Genomic DNA, 17,503 nt, shown 5'->3' on the forward strand with positions numbered 1-17,503 from the left:
GAAGATGCACACAAAGCCCATGTTTATTGGTGATTCAGACTTTTCTGCAGAGCCCTCTGCATGCTTTGTAAAGAACTTGAGAAAAGTGGGGTTGATGAAGGGGGAGGGTGAAGAGAATAGTAACACATGCCCATTCCCCACAGACTGATAATTTGGGAAAGAAGCGAGAAGGGAAAATGGATAATAAACAGTAAAAAAAGGATTGTAAAAGTAACTACAAAAGGTCATTGCCATTTGTACTTAGTCGATTAATAGTGTAAAACCTCAGATCAATTCTTTGGAAGTTACACTGAAACCCTATTACAAATCCAAACATGAAAACTTTCTTGTATGACTTGACAGACCAGGATTACATCAGTAGTACATACCTGTTCAAAGGATTTAAGGCCACCATCTCTCCCAGTTTTCTGCAAGTCTTCTAAAATGGCTTTGTTTACAGCCTGAGAATATAAAACACAGCTTAAAGCATGGCTGGTTTGAAAAAGAGTCCAAATGAAAGGCTAAGCATGAACCAACTCAAAATGCCTACAAAAGCTCATCAGGGTAAAGCAGGATATAGGTGTGTGTATATATAGGCACATTTTATGCTTAATATTGCTCCAAAAGCTAATAAGAAGGAAAGGCCGATCTAAATGTTAACAGGGATTTTCTCTGGATGGCATTTTTTTGTTTCTCTATTCTCCAGTTTTTTCCCCCATAATGAACTTACTATAAAAAGAATAGAGGGTTTTTGTTTGTTTTTAACTTCCCATCCCATCCTATCCTCCAATCTAATAAAACCCGTCAGTCTATTTCAACCATCCCAAGTGCAGAAAGAGTCTGTTCTTCCAAAGAGAAAAGCATCATCGCTCTCCAAGTTAGTGGGGCTTCCGCTCTCCCGTCATGGGCCCCAAGGGTGTGCATAGAACTTTCTTAAGAACTTACTTGGTTTTGGCACAGTTCCTCAAGGGAGCCTTTAATGCCAAGTTTGGCTACAAATGAGGGCAGCACTTCTGGATCAGGAACCACCACTCCCACTAAGGACGACTATAGAAGGGAAACAAGGGCATGTGAGAGCTAGGGTAATGGTGTCCCACACTGGATGAAGACAGCAGGATTCTAGCGCTGTAATAGGCACATCCCAAGACCTCAGTTCGATATACCATACACTCTTCTCTCACCATGTATTTCAAACCCTCATGGAATTCTGATCCCATTTTCCTACTCAATATCTTTTTACAAAAAGATTCTATTCAAATTCGATTAATCAAAAAGAAATGGTATTCAGCATTAAGCCTAAAGCATCCTTGGCCTGTCTTTGGCCAAACCCCCACCCACACCCCAAAAGTTAAATTTAAGCACAGCATGTATAAAATAGTTCCATTGTGCCAGACGAACTCCCACTGTAGTGGGAACTAAGTGTGACATGGGGCCCTTTGTTACTGAATGGCTACCCTTTAGAAAAATGGTTAGAACAATTCTAACTGACTTGTTCACAGACTCCATCATAGTTAAAAGATTTTTTTTTTTTAACATATGTATTGCCTTGAGGGTTGGAGCGTGACTTCCCTTCTTTGGCTTTATAAGCTCAAATCTTCTCATCCTAAACCGCCCTATCCAGATTTCCTATAGCTATCGGAGCCAGTACGGCCTGTACCTGAAAATGGCTATTGTTAAAACAATGTATTACCCGTAAGCTATCCCCATGCACGAAAATTTGCAACACTGGTCTACTCCTGATGTAGATATTTTCTATCTTCTCTGGAGCAATGTATTCTCCTTGGGCCAGCTTGAAAATGTTCTTTTTACGGTCAACGATCTTCAGAGTTCCATTCTATGTGAAAGAGAGAACAGCATCAGTGTTTTTGAGCTCTCTGGGTGATGTCAGTGGATAGAGTGGCAAAGTTATAGGTATTTTCCTTCTGTAAACTTGATCTCTCTAGAGACTCTTGAGCAAAGTTTCATTTCTCTTTGTTGGCTTTGGGGAAAGGGTAGGGGAGCAGCTTCCAGCAAGAACCTGCCTATACTGTTTTCTCCTTGTGGAGAGTCAAGGTACAGCCTCAGAAAGAATCCCCAGGACCTGCTGAAGTTGTATAAATGGTTGCCTCGTCCAGTGAAGAAACTTTGCAGCTCTGAATTTCCAATAACTTAATTTCCAAATATTCCATTTCCAGAACTCTCAGGAATAGGAAAGGAGTTATCTTTACTAAGACTTCTGGATTAGTTAGATCTCCCCCTCCTTGACTCCCTTTTATGTATCACTCCTGTTGATCCTGGAGCAGGCTGAGATAGCCTCACTGTCCTAATGCTGATCAAGCAAGTCAGTAATTGTGCTTGGTAGGGCCGAAGCAGGGCGGGGGAAGACTCTGACAAGCCGCCAGAGGTCATTTGCAGCTTCATTTCTCTGAGTTAATGAGCTCTGAGGAGCTCAGGTCCTTAGGGGTTTGAACTGTAGAATTGGGACAAATGGCAAATACAATCCACATGATCACACCCTAAGTGGGACAACAGACTGAACCAACCATGGAACCATCAAGAAGGCTGACTCCAGAAATTAGTCTTCAATTCAGCCTAATGGACGTTGTCTGGGAGTGACTAATAAGGCACGGCCCTCTGTCACTGTAGTGTGGGAACTTACTCAGAATTACATTTTTGGTCCTTTTGAGAGCTGGGACTAGAACACAGAGCTCCCACCTAGGTTCTTCAGCTGCATTGTTCTCTTCTTTGTAGTATGAGGATGCCACAAGCCAGGTAGAATACAGACCTAACCTTTCCGGCTGCCTTAGCTGATTAATCTACTCGCATCTCTGCCCATCTTGCATATTATAAGCAGATAGTTCTCTTCAGTCCAACAACAGAGGCTCCCAGAAATTCTGAAGAAGCACCCACCGGGAGCCAACGGCCAATGTCTCCTGTGTGAAGCCAGCCGTCCTCATCCAGAGCTTCCTTGGTTTTCTCAGGATCCTTCAGGTATCCTTTGAACACATTGTTGCCCTTGATGCAGATCTGCACAGAAGACAGCACAGGGTGGTAACAGTGGCAAAGATTGCAACTCCCAGCAGAGGTACTTGACGAAGCACCTGCTGCCACCTTAAACCATTCGGTGGTTCCCACTACAGCGGAAGAACCACCAGATTTTAGTCCCTGTTGCAGGGGCTAAGAAAGTGAGGTTCACAGATGTTCAGTTCCTTGTTCAAGATCTCGGGTCAAACCCAAGTCCGCTCACAGCCGTGTGGTCTTTCTGACAAAACAGCTCTAATGTGATTGTCTGGGTGTGACGACAGAGCACAACCTACCCACCTCTCCTTCATTGTTCACTGAAAAGTAGTTCATGTCTGGTACATCTTCCAGCTTCACGTGATTGCAAGGCAGGGGGACTCCAACGTGCCCTAGAACACACCACATTAATTCAGCTGGGAAACCATGAAACAGTGATAATTCCAGGCACATTTCTGAGATATTTATGGATTGACTCTAAAAGAAAAAGACTGAAAAGTTACCTGGTGCCAATGCTGGATAGCTAAGATAGAAATGTCTGGACTGAAACTTGAGTGTGGCGTTTGCCACATTTGTCCAGAGCATTGAGGTTATCTCACCTAAGCCCTCGTTCAGGTAGAACCCCTCTCCCCACCACCGCATCTCCCACCCAGTAGGTGGAGAACCTACCTGTTGTCCAGTCCCCAGGTGACGTGAATGTACAGCCAGCAGTGCATTCTGTTTGACCATAAGCTTCGAACACCTGGGTAAACCAAAGCAGGGTCTGAGACTTACTCAAGACAAAGCCTAAGCGGCAACGCCCTATGGCAAGACATGAGGAAAGCAAGGTCTCTCAAGGTTGGAAGATACTTGGTGTCTTAATACTTCCGACCCATGTCTGAGCTGCAAAATCTTTACAACTTGGATGCATTCAAAAACCAAAAGCCTCCAGAAATAGACCAAAGTATAGAAATTTCTACTGTATTTCAGAAAAGAGAGCATTTCAAGTTGATAGGAAAATACGAGATACGAGGTGAAGTGACGCCCGGAGGCAGCGGCCCTATAGCCCAGGCGGTGAAGCGCTTCTGAAGGAACTGAAGAAAGGGAGCAGGGTTCTGTTTGTTTTGCAAGGTTTTTTTGGTGTGTTGTTGTGGTGGTTGCTTTTTAAGACAAATAGCTCCAGCTGTGATATAGAACAGCGGCTGGCAAGCTTTTTCTCTACAGGACCAGATAGTAAATATTTTCAGCATTGTGGGTGTCTGGGCTCTGTGGGAGCTGCTTTGCCAGTGGAGCACAAAAGCAGCTGTAGACATCACGTCAATGAATGGGTATGGCTGCGTTCCACTAAAATTTCACTTCTAAAAAGAGGCAATGGGCCAGATTTGGCCTGTGCTGCAGTTTGCCAACCCCTGGTGTAGAGGATAATCTTTTTTTTTTTAGTTTTTTTATTATATTATGTTAGTCACCATACAGCACATCCCCGGTTTCCGATGTAAAGTTCGATGATTCATTAGTTGTGTATAACACCCAGTGCACCACGCAGTACGTGTAGAGGATAATCTTGAACGGAGAGAGGAGTGAGGCTGGCGGGGCAAACCAGTGCCTCGGCAGCTGCAGGGGGGAAGGGCTGTGACAGGCAGACTGTGGAGGGATGGAGAAGGCGGCGTTTCTGGGAAGGCTGCGGCGACAAGACCTACTACTGATCCACTGGTTTTAGGGGCTGAGGGAAATGAAAGCATTAAGAATGGCCAAGAGGGTGCTAATTTGAAAGAGTAGAGGAGCTCTGGCCTTGGCATCAATTTAGAATCTTTTTTTGATTGTGGTTCTACCCAAGAGGACGTGGTGAGGACAAGGATCCGTTTTACTCATGCTGTGCATGTTGGTCGAGTGGATGAACCAGTTAGCTGTCGGGAGGGTTGCGGGGAAGAGAACTTCCACACCCAAGCACTTGTCTCAATTCCAGATGGAATAGAGACCGAATTAGAAAAAAGTAAAACCATAAGAGTATCAGAAAATATGAAGGACAGAGGTCTTACGGAATACTGGAGTCAGGGAGTCCTGTCTAAGCAGTTCAAAAACGACAAATAAAAAAGATCAGTTTGATGACGTCAACATTTGAAGCTGTTATTGAGCAATCCACAAGGCAAAAAGATGAGACTAGGAAAAATATTTCTAACGAAACAAAGATTAATATTATTACTGTGTGAACTCTTAGAAGCAATGTGAAGAAGAACCGTTCCAATTATCATTCGGCCATTTTTTATAAGAAAGTAATAGAGTAATTCATGGAAGAAATACAAGTGCCAATAAGTGACAGAAAAGATGTTCGGTGTTAATAAAAGAAACAAAACTGCTCTGAGATTTTTCATGCATCTGGTTGGCTAAGATTTAAATGACTGAGAAAGCCTTACACTGGCAAAAATGTAGGGAAATAAGATCTTATGCGTCATTTGCGGGCGTGTATAAAAAAGACAAGATCTTTCTGGAAGAAAGCGTGATAATCTACATTAACATACAAAGCAAACCCATATATTTTGACCATTTTGATACATAAGTATCCGTATCACTTCATTGATTATAATAGTGAAAAAATAGTCATTGACTTAAGTGTCCATCAACAGGAGACGAGTTACTTAGGTACGTCTAATAAACTATCTCAAAACCACTAAAATGATGTAGATCTTTATTTGACCAGGACCAGTGTTGATGGGACATGGTTTAATAAGTATTTTAGAACTGATGCCAGTTTATATAAAGGTTTCTAAACACAGATGCATAAAGAGAAGGATTATTTTCTGATTTTGAGATTTTTGGTGAATTTCTCCATGGTGTATTTCAGTTGTGTTTTCCTTTTTTAAAGAGTGAGCTTGACTTGTGCAAAAGTGAAATAAGCTATCCTCAAAGAAGGTGCTTGGCTTACCGGACATCCCAGTGCCGCCCGGAGGAATGTCAAGATCGGAGAGGAGATGGGGGCAGCTCCAGTGACCACAAAGCTAACCTTCCCACCCAGGCCAGCCTGTTAAGTAGAAAAAAAGAGCCACTGAAACCGATTCCCTTGGCTTCAGTTTCCTCCACTGTTAAATGGGTAAAGCAGCCTACCCAGTATAAGAATTAAATTAGTTAATTTACAAAGCACTTAGAATAGGCCCTGGCCTTGAGGAAAAGCACTTCAATTGTTAGCTGCTCTTATCACTATCATCCATAGCTGGGACTCGACCTGCAGTTTTTAAAAATTTCCTCAGATAATTTACATTCTCAGGCCCTTTGCATTACATATAATTTCAACACATCACCTAAGAGAATAAGAGTATGCGCTAGAGCCTAAGTAAAATTTTTTTTTTTTTGCTTTTTGACCAATTTCCTTTAATGACAAAGTTGTCCAATATCTCAGAAGGTGAGTAAACACCGTTAAAGAGACACTCAGCCATCAGAGAAAAAGCCAAGTATGATAAGCTAGCAGGAAGCCCAGATATTTGCCTGGCTCTGTGCAGGACCGAACCAACCTACCTGGATCTTTGCAAAGACTAACTTGTCCCATAAACTGTCACGCCTGATGATTCCCTTTTTCACTTCACTGAATTTACAGGAAATAGCCAAGTTCAACAAGAACTTCTTCACGGGTGTCTTGGCTTCATGTTGTACCTGCAAGATGATAGCTCCTCTTAGTTCAAACCCTATTGGAGATACTCAACAAAGCCATTCATCAGTGAGCAAAAAATAGTGCCTTCTTGCTTTCTAAGGAAGTGATTTTCATTCATGAACTGGATTGCTAAATAATGACAATTCCAGGGAATTATGGCCACACTAAGACATAATAAGTATACTGAGAATATACAGAGTTCTATCCTCTAGATTTCTTGCCCTTGGCAAACAACTTTGACAACTGAACTAAGCATGTCCTCAAAATTCTCAACATCTGCCTACCAAAATCACCTGGGAATACTAGATAAAAAACACCTCAACGGGCAATATCTTTTGGGCTTTTGATTTAATATATCAAAGAAAGACCTAGGCACCTGATTTTTTTTTTAAAGATTTTACGTACATACTTACTTACTTATTTATTTATTTGACAGACAGACAGAGCACAGGCAGGGGCAGAGAGAGAGGGAGAAGCAGGCTCCCCACTGAGCAGGAACCATGAGGCAGGGCTCGATCCCAGGACCCTGGGATCATGACCTGAGCCAGAGGCAGATGCTTAACTGACTGAGACACCCAGGCGCCCCCCGATTTTTTTTAAAGCACCACCTCCCCACTGCCCCCATACCTCTGATGCTTGTATACACTGAATTTGGAGAAATATCACCTTTCTCTATAATTAAAGTTCTTCTAGCCACACCATACAAAACCCAACAGACTTTTCTACTTATTTCTTCCCTTTGGGCTTAATTCTGACACCATTTGACAAGCTCACATTATTTCTCTAGACTCCCTTATTCTTGCCTCGCTGACTCTAATCCATCAAACATATACCTGCCAAAGGAGAGCTTCAAGTACAACTTGAAATGCTCCTTACTTCCAAAATTAAATCCTGAACCCCATATTCTGGCCTTCAGGACTCCATCCTAGTGGATGCCAGATTCAAGGAAATCAAGGTTCTTTTCCAGTTGAAAATTGGAAGAGAACTCTCCAGGCACCTTCCATATTTAAACTTCCATTTCTGAGCCCAGAGGCAAATAGAGCTGTTCAACCTCATCTCCGAAGGCCAGCTGTGCTCTAGGGATCTACTCAGGCCTACAGCATCATTTTACCAGTGTCTCACCAGCTCTCTCCGAGATCTACACTCATTGGTTGCCAGAATCCTGTCATTCCGGATACCTCTTTCAACCTTAAGAGATTTATCTTCATTATTCACAAGACAATCTCCTTCTAATAAGTCCCTAACAAAAGCTGGAATTTCGAGGCTCACGCTGATAAAGTCCTCCATTTTAAAAATAAGTGACAGAAGTAAACTCTGTGTTTAAGTATTACCATATCATAAAAAACTGGTGAAAGTAACGTCTGGGGCTCAGTCGGTTACATGTTTGCCTTCAGCTCAGGTCATGATCTCGGGGTCCTAGGATTAAGCCCATCAGGCTCCCTGCTCAGTGGGGAGTCTGCTTCTCCCTCTGCCTCTGCTCCCCCCCGGCTTATGCTCTCTCTCTCAATAAATAAAATAAAATAAAATAAAATCTTAAAAAAGAAATACAGTGAGCTTTATAAAGAAAAAAAAAGCTTATGCTCTCTCTCTCAATAAATAAAATAAAATAAAATCTTAAAAAAGAAATACAGTGAGCTTTATAAAAAAAAAAGTAAAAATGTCTGGAGCACCTAGGTAGTGCAGTCGGTTAAGCATCTGACTCTTGGTGTTGGCTCAGGTCGTGATCTCAGGGTCATGAGATCGAGCCCTGTGTTGGGTTCCGCACTTGGCATGGAGTCTGCTTAAAATTCTCTCTCCCTCTCCCTCTGCTCCTTCTGCTCATGTGCGCACATGCTCTCATTCTCTCTCTCAAATAACTAAATCTTAAAAAAAAATGTCTAACAGCATGAACAAAAACCATAAACCACCAAATAATTCTGTAGCATGCTAAGAGCTGTTAGGATTGTTAATAGTTCTGTTAAAAACAGCACTTTCGGGGCACCTGGGTGGCACAGCGGTTAAGCGTCTGCCTTCAGCTCAGGGCGTGATCCCGGCATTATGGGATCAAGCCCCACATCAGGCTCCTCCGCTATGAGCCTGCTTCTTCCTCTCCCACTGCCCCTGCTTGTGTTCCCTCTTTCGCTGGCTGTCTCTATCTCGGTCAAATAAATAAATAAAATCTTTAAAAAAAAAAAAACAGCACTTTCGATGTCCCAGGGTCATCTGTGTTCTAGAATGCTGCCTGCCCCATCACTGAAGCCCCAGGATAGTATCTAAGATTCACAAGTGTGAAGGGGAGAGCTAGAATCTCAGGAGTGGTGTCCAAAGCATGTGAAGAGTGGCCACGTGTTATTTCCCCAGGGCTCCCATGCCTATGGAATTATGAAGTGATCAAACACCTGGTTAAAAGCCTGGACTCTATTACTATTTTGCCTGGGTTCATATCCCAGTTCCAGGGACTCCTTGGGAGGATTAGACAATCCAAGACTTGGGTGAGAGACATTAAAGACAAGCTCAGGACATGTTATGTCACAAAGCAGGGAAGCTATCAGAAACTACTGGGGTTATGTCAAAAGGACACATGAACAGCTTGATGGGGCCCCCAACTTCCACAGTGGGACAATTTGGACACAACAGTGACTGACTGACATGGATTAAGCATACAACTATGCAAATCACGAGTTCATAATATTACAAAGGAAAAATCTCGGTCATTTCTGAAGATCACTGAGGCACCAATTCATTATTCTGGACTGATAAATAAAGGGAAAGCATATTTGTCGTGTCTTTATGAAAGAATCTCAGCTGATGAATGCAAGAGAAATGACTGAATTGAATTAGAAAAATCACCATGTTGTAAACTCTAATGAAAAACAGAACAATGATCAATGACAACTAACTACTTTGTGACAATATGATTCTGGCCCAACCCCTTTATTGGATATGACTCTGGTCAAGCTTTTTTTTTTTTTCTTTTTATAACCTCTGAGGCTCCGTCTCCTCAGCTGTAAGTTGGAAATAATAACAAGTATAGATGTGATTTCCTGTGTTTTGGGGAGGATTAAATGATGAAATGCATATGAAATGTTGACCATGGGACCTGGTACCTCAGCAAGCTGGTAGGTGTTAGGAAATCAGAGTAACAGCTCCTCAGTGAGTCAGCTTAATTTTGAGGGGCTCCCCAAGTCTCTGAATTGAGCTCTTTCTCCAGATCTGGTCCAAGTGATCTTACCCAGATGAAGGGTGTTTCATTTATTATGGTTTTTCACAGCTGCATTTGTGAATGTGGCCATAAGTAGGTGCTTGTAGGGAGTAGGGGGTAGAAGTGGAAAAAATTTCTTAGCAACATGGAGTCCCCAGGGGCCGTAGTCAGGCCTAAGCCAGAGACAGGTCCTTCAGCTCAGGGCCAGCCCCTCAGAAGCAAGGTTGGTACCTTATCGTAGACTCTGTTAAGTAGTCGAGGCACGGCAGGAAACACCGTGGGCTTCAGAGTTTTCATGTCGTCAGGCAGCAACCGAATGTCTCCTTGGAAGAAACCAACTCTGGCTCCACAAGAGTACACAACAGTCTAAAAGCAAAACCAAAGAGCAGGGCTCAGAGCCAAAGGTCCCCTGCAGGTGGGGCCTGTCTTGGACAGAATGGAAGAGCTAGGTTGACATCCATGGGCCTCCCCACACATTTCGGATACCCAGAATTCTGAAAGCCTACCCCCAAGACAGGTTGGAAACGCACTGCTGCTGAGGTGGGAGGACAGGTAAGACAGACCGTGAGACTGAGGGCCCACCCCGCTCTGCCCACAGCGCTGAGTGACAGTCCGAGACGCTGGCCTTTGTCAGAGACCGTTCACTACGTAGCACTGAGGAAAACACGGCCAGTTAGACTAGAACCTGCCTACAATTACAAGATCACCTCAGTTTCAGAGACATTAAAATGTGAAAAAAATATGCTGGTTAAAATTGATAATTTACTAATCAGATGTCAACACTTGAGCCCAAGGAACTGAACTGTTCATTTTGGCATTTCGTGCCTCAACAGCTAAGCTGGTTGAAGAGGTATTTAAGTGGGTAGCAGAGAGCGGATTTTCCGTCCACACCGCCACTTGTGTTTTGGGAAGCCGGCACCGCTTTCGGCTCTCACATCAGCCCCAGAACTGCCGGAAAAGCCCGCGGCCCACTCACAGGAGGGCAGCTCTCCGGCACACGCCCAGCCCTGGATCAGATGCTCCTTCTCTGCCCTTTGGGGGGGCCTTCCTTTGCTCTAACCCTAGATCTTTGAAAAAATTCTAACCAAAATAAAATTTAAAAGAAGAAACGGTGTTTTCAGCCCCAGTTCAGAATCAAGAGCAGATAGTAGGCTCCGGCTAGGCCTTCCCGGCTCACAGGCGCCCTGTGGAAGGCGGGAGCGGGCCTCGGCCCTGCCGGACAGACCCGGACCCCGCTAGAAAGGCTTCACAGCAAGTTCGCAGTAATGCTGGGGGTCGGGACTCAGCTGCACCAACTCCCTGCCTGCTGCTTTCCCATTAGAGAAAGGACTGGAAATGTGTGTAGCTGCCTTTGGAAGAAACATGGAGGTAGCAGGTCAGGACTGCCTCTTCACATACCTGCTGGGACGTAGGGCACTCACCTGTACAACCCTCTCAAACATATGAGCCAAGGGGAGGTAGGATATGGTCACATCCTCAGGGGTGGGCTTGAAAGTATGCTATAGATCAGAACAAGGAAGAGACAACACTGGGTTCACGCCAACTTTCTCTTCAAAGGAGATTTAAAAGCGGCTCCTATTAACTACAGTTAATAGTTAATAGTACCGTCTTGCATGTCCGAAAGTTATTAAGATCTTAAAAGTTCTCATCACAAGAAAAAAAACTAACCATATGTGGTGATGGATGTTAGATTTATTATGGGGACCATTTTGTAACACACACACGTATATATGTGTGTGTATATATATATATATACATGTGTACATATGTGTGTGTGCATATATATATATATGGAATCATTATGCTGTACATCGGAAATTAATACAATGTTACATCAATTATATCTCAATAAAATTTTTTCTTGCATTTTAAAGAACCACTCCTTCCCAGGACTGCCACACACAGTTGTACAGGTGGTACACTGTAAAAGTCTGAGAGGTACCCCTCAACTTCACTGAGTATAGAGATGTGCAGTGATCCTAAAAAACCAAGGCTTAAGAACGCACAGTCCTCTGGACAAAGATGCACCACTATTTGTCCACATTCACGCCTTTAACATGATTTTTGTTTTTGTTTTGTGTATGTCTCTGCCTCCTCTAACATCAAGAGGAAAATCTTATGACAGATTTACATTTTAATGAGGACCTCGTTTTCAATTGACCACTGACCTCCATACACTTGAGGAAAGAAGAAGCATTTGAAATAATATTTTGATGGGTCAGCATGGCTCCTTTAGGGTCACCTGTAGGAAACAGGACATGGAGAGAAAGATCTTTTAAATGATTAATAGGTAGCCTTTGGCTATGAAAGACGAAGCTGCATTCAACTGGTTTATTCTGGAGGGCCAAGAGCTTCGCCTGTCACTGTGTCCTCTTATGAATGGTTTAGGATGATGAATGATGCACCCAGAGACACTACTGCTGAGCACATTGTTAGCCCTCTGCTCCCACAGAGCGTACAGCCACAATTTCAGATTGCAACAGCCAAAAGCAAAAATCCAAGTAACGCCCCATGTGCTGTTTTTACGTTTAAGACTTCAGACCTAACTATATTACCTAAGTATCACATTATAAACTGGCACGGTGGACAGGACAATATGAGTATAGGTCATCATGGGCCATATCAAAAGCTCGTAGGAGTTCTAATAGTAAGTAACTGCAGGGGTGGGGGAAGGCACACACTGATCTGTGTAGAACTCTCCCTGGGTCACCTTGATTGAAGGAAACTATTCTGGCAGTGTCAAGTTGAGAGAGTGGTGGGTTGGGGAAGAAAGTTGACTTTGTGATGCCATCCATAGCATGGAAACCCCTCCCAGTATGTTCATTTGCTTATACTTCTGTTTTTCCGTTGGGGCATCCATACCCAAAAGCTTTAGGTTGTAAGACCCTAAGGATAGGGCTCATTATAGGGTATATTTACCAGCCGTGCTCAGCCATATTTTTGGCCAATCAGGGGCCTCTGGGGACAGCATCATGTGCACTGACCTGTGGTGCCACTAGTGAAGCAGATGATACTCAGATCTTCTGGTCCAGGAGGCTAGAAGGGGAAGCACAGGGATTAACCTACCAAGAGTTTTGGGAATTCAATAGGGCAAGACTCAAATTTGGGCAGAAGAAAACTTACCACAGGTTTCCTGAAGTTCTCTTTGCCTACAGTCTACATGAACAGAAAGCCAAAAAAGGAGGCCATTAGTTAAGATGGAAAGACTTATGACAAATACAGCCCTCTCCTCCCCTTTTCCATGCGACCACCTCCTTTTTCTGGGTGAATAGAACCAAAATTCTAACCCAGATCAGGCCTGGAAGCCAACATTCAGGCACAGTGGAAGGCCTAGGAAAGAGTATAAATTTGCTCTAGAACACCAGCCTCAAGAGGGAAGATTCCAGATGTCCAACCTTCCCATTCTACTCTCGAGGTCCAGTCATCTAGGACCATTACTAAATCTTTTTGAATAACAGGAATCGTTGACATTTCAGGGCTTCCTACATTGCAGGTACTGTTCTGAACATTTTCTATAGATTAACTCATTCAACTTTTTACAACTCCTCTGTGAGGTGGAGACAATGTCAGCCTCATTTTACAGAGGGGAGAAGGAAGATGTGGAGAACCTTGCCTAAGGTTACCTAACTCATAGACGTGGTGCTGGAACGTGAACCCTGCCGCCTGACTCCAGGATCCATATATTTAGCCACTGCTGAACTGAGTACTGATAAATCCTCTGCTTAGAAGTCTGTGGCCACAGACTGTTCTCCTCTGACACGGTTTCTGAATTCTTTTAGGGAAAATTATTCTCTGAGCCTCACAGCTGGAGTCTCGTGGACTCGTCTCCTGCCACTGCCGGCAGACAGCAGCCCGGGCGCTCATGTCGATGTCCTGCACGTTGTCCCTGGTGGCAGACCAGCCTTCGAGGTCTTAGTTGAATTTAAGGCGCATACCTCAGCATCAAACAGGGACAAGATCTCAATTCCACTTGTCTCCGCTCTTTGCTTCAGGTCATCCTCAAAGGGATCCATGAGGATGATCATTTTCAGGCCCGGGGTGAGGCCCTTCTCCACATTCCCTATCAGCATCAATGCCTTTTGGGGCGTATCGCAGATCACTGTAGCGATATCAGCTGAAAGCAGAAATAGAGCCGGAGGTCACCTTCTTGCCCTGCTCCGTACCTGATTGCCGTGCAATGAAGGAAAGATTTTTGAAAATTTCAAAGCCAGTGGGTACCCAAAGGAGATTACATCTGCAAATCAGATTTATAATGCATAAATCCTGAAGCATTCCATCGATAATAGATGAGCTTAATGGAAACAGAAGCACATAGTTTTCATGCATGCTGCTCAGACAGCTTACAGTTTCTAGAGTCATGAAATTCCTTCTGCTTAAGAATACAGACAACTAACATGGATAACTCAGGTGTGGTCCTGTCGATGTGTTTTATTTGGAGAAGGGGAATAGGGAATAGAAGGGAAAAGAAGGGACAAATGGGATTTTAGCAGATAAACATTTAATGATTCTACATGTTGGCATTTTCTTGGATACTTGATTGTAAAAATAAAAAAAAAATTATGATTGTATCTATAGTCCAAATGTGTCTAGTCACTTAACCTACTAGTTCTGGGACAGAAAGTAAGATATTGGATATGTGAACGGGTTGTTGCTTGAACATTGAAATTGTGCTTGTTTCTCTAACAATGGTAATTTTTTGTACAAATTCCCCATGGACATTGGTACATGCTGACTAACTGTACTGACTTGGATTTACAACAATAGGAAATGAAATCAGTGGTTTCATAGTGATTTAGTCAATTAAATGGCTTAGTCACTCACTCTATGACCTTTTATCCAGTGTGGCCCTTATCTCTAAACTCTGTCGTCACACTCTGCCACCTGGAGCGTTTCATTGAACCTTCTACCTGTGCTTGGGCTTTTTGTAATTTCCTTGTAAATTATATCCTCAGTACTACAGAACAGGAAAGACTTCAGCAAATTCTGGGCATAGCATTCCAAGTCGGTTAACAAGAGCACATATTGAGGAATTACTCAGCATCAAGACAGAATCAAGTTATAATCTAATAGCAAAGTCTTACCCTTGTTGACAATGTATATGATGGCTTCCGCTCCCAAGGTATCATACAGGGGGATGGCTACCATGGAGTACGTGTAACAAGCCAACTCAGAGATGATCCACTGTATGGAGAAAAGCTCAAGTAAGGACTAAAGAATACTTTGAAAAGGAAGAGTATTACACTTCAGTCATTCAGCCAACAAATGCTTATTTGATGCCTTTGTGTTAAAATAAGTCACCTGGGGGCCCTAGAGACTTCCATTGCTAATGCTACAGAGTACAGTTAAAGAAGAGAGATAAGTTAGCACAGACAAGTACAACACAAGGACCAAAATATGACAGTAGAGTGTGGTAAGTTCCACCCATAAAAGGTACAGAAACCACTAGTTTTAAGGGATTTTTTTAGGTGGGGGGTGGGAGGGGCAGTGGGAGAAAGAATCCCAAGCAGACTCCCTGCTGAGCATGTAGCCCAACGTGGGACTTGATCTCAAGACCCCAAGATCATGACCTGAGCTGAAATCAAGAGTTGGATGCTTAATTGACCAAGCCACCCAGGTGCCCCAGTTTTAAGGAGGGAGAAATCACTTTTGGGGTGGGGAAAAGGCCATCTGGGACTGCTTTGGGAAAAGTGATGGAAATCGGGCAAGGCTTTGAAGGACTGGTAAGATTTGGTTATGGAGATGGAAGCAGGGCAGGCATTCAGGGAAGAAGGAAGTGGATGAACAAAGATAAGATAGTGCGACATCACTGTGTATACATCAAGAGGCAAGAACAACAATATGAAATGAATGGGAAAGGTGGGTCAGAACCTGCTAATGGTGGGCCTTAAATGTCAGTCTAGGTGTTATGTACTGACTTGTGTCCCTGCCCACCTTAAATTCATGTTGGAACCCTAGCCCCCAGTGGGACTGCTTTTGGAGATAGGGGCTTTAAAGAGGTAATTAAGGTTAAATAAGGTCATGAGGGTGGGGCCCTGATCCAATATGACTGGTGTCCTCACATGAGGAAGAGGCACCAGGGATGACAGAGGAAAGGCCCCATGAGGACTCACTTTGAAGGCAGCCACCAGCAAGCCGAGAGAGGCCTCAGTAGAAACCAAACCTGCTGACACCTTGAGCCTCCAGAACCATGAGAAAAGAAGTTTCTGTTGTTTAAGCCCCCGTCCGTGGTATTTTGTTATGGCGGCCCAAGCAGACAAATGCACTAGGTTGGGCATTAAGTTCCTAAATGAGAGTCGAGGCTATCTCTTCTTATGGAGGCTGGGTGTCACAAAGGTGGATTATGCAGATTCACCTAAAAATGCAGTCAGTGCCCTCCCAGGGTTTTGGTTAAGCAACGGGCTCTAGGGAGAATAGGACATCCAACCATTCTGCAGCAGACAAAGGCTTTCTCTGAGGATATTGGTCTAAAGACTTAACTAAAGCTTCAGTCCGATCATCTTAACGTCGAACATCTGCTTTCACTTTGGAAAGACGGGTACAGCCAGTGTCAGTAGCAATGGGTACCTTGTTTGACAAGTTCAAATACAACATGCAAGTTCCAATTCTAATACAAATACCTCCCCCTTTCTACAATGTCCACAAGCTCTTATTTGCCACCCCATATAGCTTCCTTATTTTCCTCATACAACAAAGAGACTGATTTAAAGTGAATCATCATGGGCTAGGAAATAAGAGCTATCCAGGTACTAACTTAGAGCACTAGGCGTTCAACCAGCGATTAAGGAGGCCCTGAGCTGTAACTCCTTACAGGGGGACAATAGTTAAAGAGTAGAAGAGCTTTAAATAATTTTGGTAAGTCATCAGCAAGCGTCAGAGTGCTGGTTTCGGGGCAGGGTTTAAGTCTTTAGACTCATTTCTGGAGTTAACTTGAGTGTGGTTACCTCTGGCCTATTCTGAGCAAAGATGCCAATGAATTGGTCTGGTGATGGCTTATATCCTTTATGCAAGAGACAGGAACCCAGGTACTCTGCACGGTCAGACACCTATGAGAGAGAGACAGAGAAGGGGGAGAGAAAAAAAAGCAGTCAAGACCCCAAAGAGACCAAATTAGCCAGAATACCACATTAACAAAAGAATCTATCCAAAACCATGGGCACGACTTACCTGCTTGTAGGACAGCCATCTGTAAGGCTGGTTTGGTTTTCTATATCCCAAGCAAGGCCCATTGTCTAAAAACATGACATTAACAGAAAATCAGTGCCAGCTGCAGATCCTTTGGATCATAGAAGGTAAAAGGGGATTAGGAAGAGATGAGACATTAGGGAGGAGTAATCCAGTAGGGTTGTAGGCTTCTCCTATGTGTCAAGGAAAGTCAATGGCAGTAAGTACTCATTTCTCAAAGGCAGAGAGTCTTACAAACTACATCTGAAACATTTAGGAAATGCATTGAAACATTCAGCGTGGTTCAGTGTTGGAATATGTGACCTCCGTGGCAACAGGTGTCTGGAGAAAACCAGGAGTACGGACTACCCACGTGACGTGAACAAGCAGAAGCCCATCAGAAAACACCAACAGCCTACCTCTATCAGATAATCTTGGATTGAGCTTCCTTATAAAAGAAATGTATACTCATAAAAAAATATGGGAAAAAATCAAAATATGAGCTGTCAATGATTTCATCACCTAAACACTATGATTAAAATGATATTGATTTTCATAGTTCCTTT

General features: G+C 43.4%; 1 protein-coding gene across 2 annotated transcripts in view; it reads right to left on the reverse strand.

The window, feature by feature from the left end:
* Positions 1 to 17,503, reverse strand: part of ACSL5 (acyl-CoA synthetase long chain family member 5) — a 43,079-nt gene that overhangs the window by 1,142 nt on the left and 24,434 nt on the right. For both annotated transcript variants that reach the window (XM_026494118.4, XM_026494119.4), the window contains exons 4-20: positions 16,941 to 17,005; positions 16,718 to 16,819; positions 14,858 to 14,957; positions 13,712 to 13,890; positions 12,900 to 12,932; positions 12,761 to 12,812; positions 11,945 to 12,018; positions 11,198 to 11,275; positions 10,008 to 10,142; positions 6,463 to 6,597; positions 5,876 to 5,971; positions 3,646 to 3,718; positions 3,280 to 3,368; positions 2,869 to 2,985; positions 1,670 to 1,813; positions 925 to 1,026; positions 369 to 440 (exon numbers count right to left, since the gene is read on the reverse strand). In XM_026494118.4, coding sequence (XP_026349903.1) covers positions 369 to 440; positions 925 to 1,026; positions 1,670 to 1,813; positions 2,869 to 2,985; positions 3,280 to 3,368; positions 3,646 to 3,718; positions 5,876 to 5,971; positions 6,463 to 6,597; positions 10,008 to 10,142; positions 11,198 to 11,275; positions 11,945 to 12,018; positions 12,761 to 12,812; positions 12,900 to 12,932; positions 13,712 to 13,890; positions 14,858 to 14,957; positions 16,718 to 16,819; positions 16,941 to 17,005 — 1,646 coding nt within the window. The remainder of the gene's footprint in view (positions 1 to 368; positions 441 to 924; positions 1,027 to 1,669; positions 1,814 to 2,868; positions 2,986 to 3,279; positions 3,369 to 3,645; positions 3,719 to 5,875; positions 5,972 to 6,462; positions 6,598 to 10,007; positions 10,143 to 11,197; positions 11,276 to 11,944; positions 12,019 to 12,760; positions 12,813 to 12,899; positions 12,933 to 13,711; positions 13,891 to 14,857; positions 14,958 to 16,717; positions 16,820 to 16,940; positions 17,006 to 17,503) is intronic.

This window comes from Ursus arctos, unplaced genomic scaffold, assembly GCF_023065955.2.
Source record: "Ursus arctos isolate Adak ecotype North America unplaced genomic scaffold, UrsArc2.0 scaffold_7, whole genome shotgun sequence".
NCBI classification, from domain to species: Eukaryota; Metazoa; Chordata; class Mammalia; order Carnivora; family Ursidae; genus Ursus; species Ursus arctos.